At 37.7% G+C, this 12,531-nt stretch overlaps 2 protein-coding genes across 2 annotated transcripts; one reads left to right on the plus strand and one right to left on the minus strand.

Annotated features, from left to right (window-relative positions):
• The first annotated feature begins 2,937 nt into the window (after positions 1–2,937).
• On the plus strand, positions 2,938–5,101 carry LOC117910510 (transcription factor HHO3-like). Its single transcript, XM_034824914.1, has 5 exons — positions 2,938–3,281; positions 3,372–3,637; positions 3,783–4,050; positions 4,169–4,245; positions 4,456–5,101. Exons 1-5 carry the CDS (start codon positions 3,161–3,163, stop codon positions 4,810–4,812), a joined length of 1,089 nt encoding a protein of 362 aa, XP_034680805.1. The 5' UTR covers positions 2,938–3,160; the 3' UTR covers positions 4,813–5,101.
• Positions 5,102–7,663: 2,562 nt separating this feature from the next.
• Positions 7,664–12,240, minus strand: LOC117927681. Its single transcript, XM_034847360.1, has 8 exons — positions 11,948–12,240; positions 11,774–11,867; positions 11,328–11,453; positions 11,033–11,191; positions 9,535–9,653; positions 9,222–9,413; positions 9,046–9,136; positions 7,664–7,919 (listed from the first exon to the last, which is right to left on the minus strand). Exons 1-8 carry the CDS (start codon positions 12,094–12,096, stop codon positions 7,827–7,829), a joined length of 1,023 nt encoding a protein of 340 aa, XP_034703251.1. The 5' UTR covers positions 12,097–12,240; the 3' UTR covers positions 7,664–7,826.
• Positions 12,241–12,531: the final 291 nt, after the last annotated feature.

Genomic DNA, 12,531 nt, shown 5'->3' on the forward strand with positions numbered 1-12,531 from the left:
ACTCTTAGAGCTCTTTTTAAGCATGTTTAATCTCTTCTCTACCATGGTTTAAAGTGATTCCTTCAACTTGCATTCTTTTCATCCTTTAACCATGAGATTTAACTCAAGATATATGTTAGATCTATGTTTAGGGTTTTAGCAACAATTCAAATTAAGTTTGATGAATTTGACTTTTATATTTGCATAATTCATTATATCTGTGTCATTAGAGTACAAACAATGGCTCTAATTAGAGTGTTATCGAGTAACCTTACAAAAGGCAATTGATCTAGATTTTGAGGATAGTGAGCCACTCTATTCTATCACTCTCTTTGATTCAGAGCTAGATAAGAAAGTATTCCTTGGCTCTAGTCTATCTTAATTGAATTTAAAGCTTTGGTGCATGTCATTCCTAAAAAATAATCATGATGTTCTTTGCATGTGAACATTCTAGTATGAATGGAATAAATCCTTCTGAAGCATACCAAAAACTCAGTATTCTACCAGGGAGTTTCCCATTATAGGTAGAATTTGTTTTATTTCCATTCTAAACAACAACAACTTATTAAAATAAAAAGTAAGTCATCTATTGGAATAGACTATTGCAAAGAAAATTCAATTGCAATAACCCGATCAAAAAAAGAAAGAAACATGGAAAAAAAATGCAACCCATCTCTATCGCAACCTACAAGAAGTAATGAAAAGCATTTACAAAAAAAAAAAAAAATTAGAAAAACAAAGAAGCTAAAGACCCTAAAGCCAAGACTAAGACTAACTAACATAAAGGTCATACATTTACTAATGAGAAAGAAATATCATAGAAATGAAGCAAAGCAACAAAGCAAATCTCAAAAAGAATAAGAGATTAAAACTTTTACCTAAAAGAAAATACGTCGAGGTCTATGAAAGAACACTCCGATGATGAAGCCAAAAACTAAAAACCATAGGAACTTCAAATAATGAGAGTTAGATAACCCATAGGAAATAGAAAGAAATGATAAAGGTCTCTTATGCATATTTCAACTTTGAACGGATCTTGATCACATTCAAGATTGATTTCCAAGTCCCTTGCAATACAACCAAAGAATACATTAGACTGGTTTAATCATACTCATATGTTGTTTATGGAAAGAAAGAAACCAAAGTAAAATCCTACAAGTATAATCTTTGTAAAAGGTCTTGTATGTACAAGTTAAGGACTCCATTCTTAACGAAGGATTTTCCTAACAACAACACGGAGATACACACAATCAATAGAGCATGACACGTTAAAACATAGCTGGGGACTCGTATTTGCTTTCTTTTTTCCTTAGTAATTTTTCCATGTTAATATTTAGTAGTTTTCTCTCCTTGACAGAACCAAGTACATTTTTTTGTAGATGGTGGGGGTCTTGTAGACTCGTATGGGATTGGATTGTGAAGCCGGCGTGCGGAGAATGCTGGGCTTATCCGTACACGGCAGATGGGATATTCCTAATCCTATCAATCACGTGATTAGACAGTGCGGTCATGGTCTTGAAAGAGATGTCCACCATCCCTGATTGATGCTATGAAGTATGAACACCTACCTTCTCCAATTGGCGTGACTTGTCCACTTTCCGTCCAAAATATTTTTTTCAATGCGTTACAATTTTTATTTCTTAAACGACATTATGGTAGGATATTCATAAAAGGATGCAGGGTTGCCCAATACTTTGTAATAAATTTTGGCATGGAAGAATCTCAAGCTTAGCTGGGGAATTTATTTGCCTTGGACCCATAAAGGAATTGTTGATTGATTCCGTCTCGAGATCCTCCAGGCTCTGATATGCCAGCCCACCTCTGAGCTTCTCCCTCGCCTTTTGGCCCCTTCAAAGAAGAAGCTTGTTTTGGTCCTTCTAACTCCATCTCCCAACTGCCTTTTACGTATTTCTGAAACCCAAATCAGGGGTTTATGGCAAGTCTATTTTTCCTTTAAATCTTCTGTTCAGACACGCCCAACAAGAGATTCCAATGATTCTATAGACTATAGCCCAGAAAGATTCGAGGCTCTCGACCCACCGAAACCAACGCACGGGATTCAATACAAAGGCATAAAGATTTTAGCCTATCCAAATCGCAAATGACGTCAAATGAAAATTTTTAAGACAATAAGATAAACCACCAAAAGGAAAAACCTTTCCAAATTTCCATCCATAGTGAAGTGGGTTCCTTCGCCTCTGACCTTTGTAATCGGTTTTCCTTTGGAACAGCCCCCATTTATTGGACCAAAACCCGTTAGAGTCAAAACCCATTTGAAGCACCGGCGGCCCAACTCCAAGCCCCCGTTTGCACCCCAAGTAAAAATTGGAAAATTCAACAGTGGACGACCAATAGAGATCAGAAGTTTCCAGAAAAAATTACTGGTGTTGCTCTGCCATTGGAAAGTGAGGGTCACGCGCAGCAAGAGAAATAAATGAAGGGAGGTGGGTGTAGACGGATGGTTGGCCCTTAAGAAGCGTGAAAAGCCATTTACTCCCAAAACAGCCCCATCCTCGGCCCTCGTCTGACTGGGCATGGGCAGATGTGTGACTCACAAGATTCCCCCATTTCAAGGTTTCAAACACAATTATTATTATTTTGTTTGTTGGGTAATTAGAATTTTGAGTTATCTTATTTAAGAAAATTGAAACTTCTTTGACCGTCTAATTATCTAGATTTTGTTCTAAAAATAGTTTAGGGAGTGTCAGGGAGAGAATTAGTGATAAGGGAAAGGAAAATGTGGGAAGGGGAGGGATATTCTTGGAAGAAACTAGGGACCCACAAACCGTGAATAGAAATGAGACAAAGTCTAGAGGGAGAGAGAGGGGGAGAGGGAGGGACTTTGATCTTATCTCCTACATCGGTGGTGACGTCATTGACAACCCATTACAGAAGAATCACTCCATGGAATATTCAACACCCTAAGCCACATATTTCTCTCTCCAAACACCCTCAAGATTCGTTTTGTACGCGACGCCCCGACCTCGATCTCTCCTACACCCTTCGATCCAATTATATATATATATATATATATCTTCTTCTTCAAGTTATATTCCGTTTTTTGATTCTAGTTGGATCCCATATTCTTCATTCACACCTCCTTTCCCTTCTCCGGATCTCTCTATGCTTCTGAGGTCCAGGCCTCTCCATTTATTCTCAATTCTCCCCTCCAGACTCTACCATGGATTTTTCAGACAAAATGCAGAGGTGTCATGATTATATCGAAGCATTGGAGGAGGAGCGTCGAAAGATTCAGGTCTTTCAACGTGAACTTCCTCTTTGTTTAGAGCTTGTAAGCCAAGGTATACCCCATCTCTCTCTTTTTCTTCCTTATTTTTTTTCTCTGTTTTAGATTTTGAGGTGTTGAGTGGATGTGTGTCGTGGGTTTGCAGCGATTGAGTCATGCAGACAACAGATGTCGGGGACGACCCAGGAATATTTTCATGGACAATCTGAATGTTCTGAGCAGACCTCTAGCGATGGTCCTGTGTTGGAAGAATTTATCCCAATAAAAAAGATGTCTGATGATGAAGATGAACAACAATCTCCCCAGCCTAATGATAATAAAGACAAGAATAATGACAAGTCTGGGAAGAAATCGGATTGGCTTAGATCTGTTCAGTTGTGGAACCAGACCCCAGATCCACCCGTCAAAGAGGTACCCACATGAACAAAATTTCTAACATTTTGAAATTTTAGCTCCTCTCTAATCCTACATTTTTTTTTTCTCAGAGATCAAACAAGGAATAATGGTTTATGTTTTGGTTTATTTCAACTAAATTTTGGAAAATTTGTTGTTGTAGGACACACCCAAGAAGATACCATCCATGGAGGTGAAGAAAAATGGCGGTGCCTTCCACCCTTTCAAGAGAGACAAGGCAGTTGGCACCAACCCAACATCGGCCCCGTCTGCGGCAACCAGTTCTACGGCTGAAACGGCCACCGGATGCAGCAGTGGAAGCAGAAAAGAAGAGAAAGAAGGGCAGTCTCAGAGAAAGGCCAGGCGGTGTTGGTCGCCGGAGTTGCATAGGCGGTTCTTGCATGCCCTTCAACAGCTTGGTGGTTCTCATGGTGTGTATATACTTGGAGACAATTGTGATTCTAGTTAAATTTTTTTAACATAATTTCCCTCAAAATGGGATTGAATTGAATTAAATTTGATTGATTTTTTTCCCTTTTTTTCCTGCAGTTGCTACCCCAAAGCAGATCAGGGAACTGATGAAGGTTGATGGGCTTACTAATGATGAAGTCAAAAGCCATTTACAGGTTTGTATAAAACTTTCCTCGAATTAGCAAAAACTTTATCTTTGTTATGTCATTTTCATTTTTGTATGGATCCTGATGGATGCTAGGCCAATCTATCTATATATATTAAATGTAATCTTGAGATAGATTTTGGTTTCTGAAATTATTTCCAAAACATTGTGTCAAAGATCAAGCATGGCCTGATGGTCTGTGAAATTTCATTTGTTTCAGAAATATCGGTTGCACACAAGAAGACCAAACCCGGCCATTCAACATAATGGGAACCCACAAGCACCCCAATTTGTAGTGGTGGGAGGCATATGGGTTCCACCGCCGGAGTATACAGCAGTGGCTGCAACTACATCATCAGGAGAAGCAACCGGAGTCACCACCGCCAATGGAATTTATGCACCGGTGGCTTCAGTGCCACCTTCACACCCACAGGGGTCAACTCAAAGGCAACAACCGATGAAGCCCAAAAAGTCACAATCCGAAGAAAGGGGCAGCCACAGTGAAGGGGGTGTTCAGTCTAATTCCCCAGCCACGTCTTCCTCCACCCATACCACCACAACTTCCCCTGTGTTTTAACTTTCAAACTGTGAGAGTGATGTAGAAGTTTTGCGAGGGAAACCTTAACCAAAAGTCGTTTATATGGATATGATCATTTTTGAGTTATTTCTTGTTCGTGATTTTTGCTAATGTCTCTGGATTGTAACATTAGAGGGTTTTTTTTTTTTTTTTTTTTTTTTTTTTTCACTTCCTTGTTATACAGTGGACAGTGATAGTGAGAGCCGAAGCTGAATAATGACCCTCCTTGTAGTTCACCACCTTGCTGTTTGTAGCAGTGAGTAAATAAATAAATTGTTTGTTTTCAGAAGGGTGCCCAATTCAAAGTGATTCCTTCAAATACAGTCCCAAAACTCCATGGCTGGGTTAGGAAGGTCTGGACTGAAAACCCAGCTCAATGCCCATCCCATTCGACCAATGCCAACAAACTTGTGTGAATTATTGGTGAGACATTTAAGGCAGTTAGGGTCGATATTGATTTAGTATGGGGGAATCCACCTCCCCTTTGCAGATAAGATATCAACTAATTAATTATGCATGAAAGAGGCCCAATTGACAAAAGAAGGAATATTCCAGCTTTGTTTAGTAATAGAGAAGGTACAGATCCTGGCTCACGAGTCAGGCCAAAACAATGAATGACAATACGAGAATCTTGACCATTGGGGAAACCTTCCCCTTCAAGAACACCCAGCAAGCAATCAAACAAAAGTAGCGGATCAGATGAAATCTTTTCTACGAGGCAATAGATGCCCATTCCTTACAAAATTTGGGTAGCGTGGAAGCCAGGTCTTCCCCCAACCAACACCTCAAAATGTGGAATTTCTATGATTCTTCCTCGTGCTTTCCCCACCATACATGCTTTCAAAATGAGGTTAAATTTTAAAAATACATACCGACAATGTTTGGATCCGAGAAATTCATTTGTCAGTAACAAAATTTTCACATGCCCCCTATTCTCCTCCGGTGGGTCTCACCCTCTCTGCAATTAGATATTCGGTAATTGGTATGCGGTGTTACATCATTTCTCCATCATGCCACGTGTATTTCTCCATGACCGTCCGTTTACAAAGGGTAATAAATTAACCAGATAAACCAGCTGGGTTAACAAGAATTCAATTAAAAGTTGGAATCTAAAGAATCTAAGCACAAAGAGGGAAAAGGATATTATGGGTTGATGTCAACACTATACTTATAAAACCAGAAAAAAACAGCACAGATGGGACAAGGGTTGCTGCATAGGTAGCCTTTTCCTTTTCCTTTTCTATAAAAACAAACAGAAAAATATGGCATTCTCTCTCTACAATGTAGTAACCAATGGTCCACCCCGAATATTCCGGGACCCTGGGGCATATTTTAGTCACCTAAAAAGTTGATTATTAGTTGACATCTTAATGCATGCCCGAGTATATTCTCTACTTGTTTAACTTATCTTCTAGGTAAGGCGTAGTGAGGAAGATATTCTGATCCTCCTATCTTACCTTGTCCAAGATTCCATACTATATGCATCATCTTAATTAATTTGCAAAAGGGTATCGGCATCGGCATCGGCATCTGGGAGATCCCCAGGTTGCCATTTTTAAACAATTTCTGGTGTATCAAGGGGGGAGGATAGAGATGGAACGTGGGCATGCATTTAGAAGGGGGGTTTGGAAATGTGCCTCTTGGTTGAGGCTTAGGGCCAAATGACTCTTGCCATCCACCAAAACACCACTAAATGTTGTGTGTAGAGAGTCAAACGCAAAAGTCTATTTTCTGGGTGATAAACAGCCAGTTTTGGAACTTGGGAGCACATTTGAATGATCAGACTGTAGACTTAGAAAGATCGTTACTGGATTTTCATACCATGTTTAGTCAACTTTTACATACTTTATCACGGGAGTGCTTCATGCATCCCGCATCCTCCCTTTATTTTAATTCATATTTTTCTGTGGTTCAAAATTTTGACATTGACCTGAGTGAATCAGCCAAAAGGAGCTCTACTCTAGGGGCATTTGAATTCCAACTCACGGATCACCTTTGTTGCTAGTGGTGTTTGTACGAACAAGGAACATCGTTTACGTACAAGCCTCCTGTACTGCTTCATAAAGGGCCGTTCCACTTGCTACGGATTTATAAATTGAAATTGCATTTAGGGTACAAATAAACCAATTTCTTATTAAACAAGGATGAAGGGGCAGCACCTTTGATATGGGCCTCAAGTCCCAGGGTTTGGGCTGGGGCAGCCAGGGTTCAGGCTTAAGAACATTTTTACATCCTTAGCTAGTTGGAGCTGCTAACTGTCAGGTTGGGTTGGGTTTATAATAGATTCAAGCTTAATCTAACCTAATTTTTTTAAGTTGGGTTAAGACTAAAGATAAGGTTAGGCTCAAATGGATCAGATTAACAAGATTAGATGAGTTACATTTAGGTAGAGTAAGAACCAACTATGGTGCATTTTTAAACTTTATTTTCCATGTGTTTATAACAAAATTTAAGTAACAAGTGACTTACTATTTCAAAATAATAACAAAAGAGAAAATAGGCTTATCTTTCTTACAAAATGAAATAGTGTAAAATAGATATTATAAAAATATTAAATCGAGTTTGAATTAGACGTAGTTGCTGAATTCGAGGTCAAGCCTAACCCAAATTGAGTCTCATGAAAAAAATCAACTCAAACCAACCCGTGCACTAAAAATAATTGCCCGAACTCAGATCACATTGGGTTTGGGTGGATGCAACTAACCACCCAAGCTGCACTCCTGTCCCTGAGATTCAGCCTAAAGCTTTCAACCATGGTTTTATTGTTTCAGTACTGATTGCACATTATTGATTCTATTATTATTATCCATAAGCCTCTAAATGAATCACAGCAAGCACAAAACCCAGAATCTGAGTCTACTTGATATTTAGGGGCTCCTGATTCTATCAGCTCATATTGTTTATTATTTTTGGCCAAAAGTAAATAATCAAATAATACTATGTAAAACAAACAGATCTTCAATCAACTAACTGAACTACAGATATATCCGTGTTGGTGCTTAGGCTACAATGCACTATGGAAGATCCGAAGGAGGTGAAATTTCTAATGGTACACCAGGGGTTGGCTCTAATATCTGAGCATCTGGTAGTTCCTTGTACAAAAGTTCCTGCATTTAAAACCCAAATAGTATTCATTTTCTTGTGGCATTTGCAGGAAGACTGTAACAAATACAACAGTATACAATAGCAAGTAAAAGCATAAGAAATAAGCATGAATTGCAGGAATTGCAACTCATGAAAAAGGTAGTCATTTTCAACTGATTCCAAGGCTATTCTTTAAAAACCATTCCACAGTTGCAACAAAATAAATGTCTACCATTGGTTCTTTAAAATTTCCATTGGTTTGATACCATATTAAGAAGAAAACTTCATCACAAACATATATTAGTTTCAACTCCATATTAGTCCAGTTCAGCACAAAAGCAATGGCATCAATTTGGTACATTCTGACTTTGAAGAGCCAAAAGACAAATTAAGGGGAACTAAGTAACATAGTAACACCTTCAATTAGGGGCGTTTGTGCATCATATTACACTTAATCAATGAATCCCAAATAATCACAATGTTCCAACACTAATCAAAGTTGTGAAGATATGCTCCAAGTAAATTTAATAGTTTACCACAAAGGGTCACTTTTCATATACAGCTTTGGAAGATTTATATGGAAAAAACTGTAGTTAGGGTTTAAGGCTTTTTGAGTTCAGTAGATTGCCAGGTAATTCAAACTATTTCTCAAAGAAATCATCCACAGCTAAAGTAGTAAGACAGACCTTTTCCCTAGTATGCAATTGAATCGATTTTTAAGCAAACACAGCTCTCAAACTTCCTCAACTGATATCAAACTTCCAATCCTTGCTAATTTAGCAAGTTTAGTATTCCAGATTAACCATTTAAGTTGTTTTGATACCACAACAAAGTAGCAGGAGGAGGTCAGAAAACTCCTACAACTGTTTCTGTGTCTCAAGCACCAAGAAGAAAAAACTGACACTTCATTGAAGATAAATATCCATATTCATGTTGGGAAAAATGAAATTTTACCATGCATGAAGTTGCATTTGGCTACACATAACTAAGCATTCATTTAGCATGAATTATTTCATCAATAAAAGCATAGCATCATTATCCATATAATGATAATCATCCAATGGCAGTGACACATTCATGTCCTAATTTTTTTTTGCATAGAAAGAAAAAGGTTCTCGTCTGTTTCCACAAATGTAAAAGAAATCAGACCTTGAATGATTCGACTGTCCCTTCAGACTGAACTATACTTGCAAGAAGCCCTTTGCTATCAAGATCTCCATTTTTCATTGGCACGATAAACCTACAAAATAAGGGAACAGATGCAATCAGATAAATTTAACAAAAATTACTCTAAAGTGGCTGAAATCAAATTAAAGGTTGTGTACTTGGCATGGAGCAGCTTTGCAAGTTTAACTGCATCTTCTTGTCCTGAAACCAAAGTAAAGTTGGGGAGAAGCTGTTTTATAACTGGTGTAATGACAATGTCAGCATGTTCCTTCTCCAGAAGACTCTTGTTGTATACACAGTGGGGTTCATAGTAAAGACGTAACAAGCCTTGTGGAGAAATGACAAGATACCTGAAGCATTTGATAAACCATAAGGGAAACAAATAAATGACTTCATTTACACAAGAAATGGAGTTGACTAAGGGATAAATTACAATGTTAAACTGGAAAATTTAAGGGACAAAAAAATTACCCATTCTCAGGGCGCTGCCAAGGAGGGCCAAGAACTGGCCCTGCAGTAGCCTGAATTCGAACTTTAGAACCATTTCCTGCTTCAATATTTGAGCTCTGACCAGGTTCCAGATACGTGACCTGAACAATTCTAGAACTAAGTTCTGGACTGAATATGCAATCCATCAACATCAAAACATATAAACAAAGGAAAATTTTGATGGCTAGCATAACAGATTCAATTTTAATTAAGCATAAAATATAATTAGAAGAAACACACTTAAGCTTCAGTTGGAGGATGCAATGTTTTGGCAACAGTTAGTGTTTGGAGTAGAATTTTTTTACAATCATGTCCAATATTTTAATTGGCATATGCAGACATTGGGTGAGACTAGAGAGAGATGGGAACATATGCAGATGACACCAGCATGAGTCCAACCAAGATCCTTTTTTCAGCAATATTATTCTAGTTCCCAAGATGATGTGTATGACTGGACCAGGGTACAACTCTAGGTCTTATGACATTTTGACCATAGGAGGCACATGAAATCCAAATTTCATTAGCATGATCGCCAAATCCCATTTTTTATTCATCAGATAAGAAAATAATATGAAAGATATTATGTTATTTCTACATTTCCTTCTCCAATTTATTTCGAAAAAAAGACCGGACTACTTTTTTTTCCCTGTTTTATTGTGAAAATGACAGGTGGACCAGGAATTAAAACTTAAATCCTGTCTTTTGTTTCTAGTAGAAATATGGATTCAGGATAGGGTTTCAGAAACTCCTGCTAAGATGATTGTATCATTTAAAACAAATTTCTTTCTTGCTCATGCTCAGCCAACATACCAAGCAGGATACTAGCAAATTAGACATCTAAACAATATAGTGCAAAATTATCCTCTTTTGCAGGTCCAACAGATCAACAATATTGTTGTTGCTAAGAGCATTCAAGCATGCAAGAATTCCCAATCTATAGCCAGTCATGCATAGCATGTGGAATTGTTGTAAACCCAAGTCACACATCTATTGCACTCTATGTGGAGCAGACACTTCTAGAAAGGAGCTGTGGTCATGTCATACACCAATAGATGAACATGTATCAGACCCCTGTAGAAGTAGAATACAATATTGAGGATAACCTATAACAAGAGAGCAGAAATGCCAATATCCCTGTCTATGTCCATGTCCAAGCTACAAAGGTTGCACTTCTTCACATCGAGAAATGGGTTCAACTGCATGGAAGGGTGGAAGACCATTGGTTCCCAGTGCCTTCCTTTGCAAGACCAACTAGGAAACAAGATTTGAAAATATAATTTAGGATCATTTAATCAGCTTGGTTAATCAGAACTGTTTCATCAATCACAGGGACAATTTTCATATGTTCTTCTTTTTTTTTTTACAAAGCTATATTGAAAGAATTTGTGCATATTTTGATGGATTACACACAAGACATCTCTATATAATACCACATCCTAGAAAGAGAAGAAAACTTTAAATTATAGTGCACAGTACTTACATTGCTAAAAAGGGGATCCAACATTTCCCTAGCATTGGGGGTTGATATAACTCTGAGATCTGGGTACATTGCAGAGAGGGGTTTTAAGGTCTTCAAATGGCAGTGATCATCGAAATTTTGTGTAATCAGTAAGCAATTAACTTCAGGAAGTTCACTAAGCTGCACTAAATTTGCATAATAATGAAAATTAGCTAAACAAAACAAACAAAAACAGAAGCATATTCCAAATTTTTTTTTATTTATTTAAATATGATTACTATGAGATTAAAGAACAGTTCATAGCTATAAAAAGTACCTGGAAATTCTTCAAGAACTTCTTGGCAGCATCATAAAGCCATGGAATTCCAAAGTCCAAGTTGCCCACCAAGATTGGATCAACCAAAATGTTCAGCCCACCAACATCCCACAACCAACTATTTCCCTGAAGCGAAACTTCAAAAAACAAATTAAGAAACTCTGAAGTAGTTAACTCTCCAATAGGGAATGAGAAAATAGAGGAAAATAAAATAAAATAAAACCTAGAGTCCTTATGTTGTAAGTTTTTCCGGTTCCCAATAAAATGAAATTCCCAAGAACAGAGCTAAATAGTTTAATAACGATGAACTGAATCGATAATTTTTCTCTGAGGTCCCAAATGATGAAAAATCTAAGATTCAAAGTTCCAATTTCCTTTTCTTTTCGTATCTTTCTCGGCAAACACACAATTACCATAAACCTAGATTAATAAAAACCAAAACCCACCTCCAAGTAAGTGAGTTTAAACACATCAGTACCAGAAAAACTCGAACCCACTGCATCTCTATCAGAAACTACAGCAGAAACAACTCTTCCCAACCTGTACATCAGTATGAGTGATGATAGAGCTTTAAGTGTATGAAGCTGAAAGCAACGACAAAACATGAGAAAGAGAGAGACCTGGGTGTTGATAGCTTCAACGTGCCAGAACCAGTGCAGATTGGAGCATTGCAAATTGAGAAGAAACGGGTGGTTGAGAATGGGGATAAGGGCGTTTTTCTAGAACAAAGTTTGTAAGAGTAGGGAAAAAAGGTAGATTGAAGAGCCATGATGAAGCACTCTAATGGAGACTACCTCACTGCAAGTCTGCAACTGGGTATTGAGCGGGAGTGATGAGCCTTCCCGCGAATTTCTTCTTTAATGCGTCAACGGGTTTTTAACCACCCACTTCTTCGTCACTCCAATGGCTTTCATTCTGTCACTTGGCAAATGCCTCCCCACATGTCTTACCCCCCTCTCGCAAAAAGCGATATCGGAACATTTTTATCTGTGTTATAACTGAAGTAACGAATGCGACTCTTAATTAATTATTATTTATAACTTCCCTTAATACTTATTAATGAAAACCATTAATATTATTTATAAATTTTATTAATATTTATTAATAGGGATATTAATGGAAGTCATTTGGAAAACCTATAAAAGGGTTTCCCATCTTCTATAATATACATCTCAAAAAAAAAAAAAAAAAATTTCTTTCTCTC

The sequence above is a fragment of the Vitis riparia genome, chromosome 1 (genome assembly GCF_004353265.1).
Source record: "Vitis riparia cultivar Riparia Gloire de Montpellier isolate 1030 chromosome 1, EGFV_Vit.rip_1.0, whole genome shotgun sequence".
Classification (NCBI taxonomy): domain Eukaryota; kingdom Viridiplantae; phylum Streptophyta; class Magnoliopsida; order Vitales; family Vitaceae; genus Vitis; species Vitis riparia.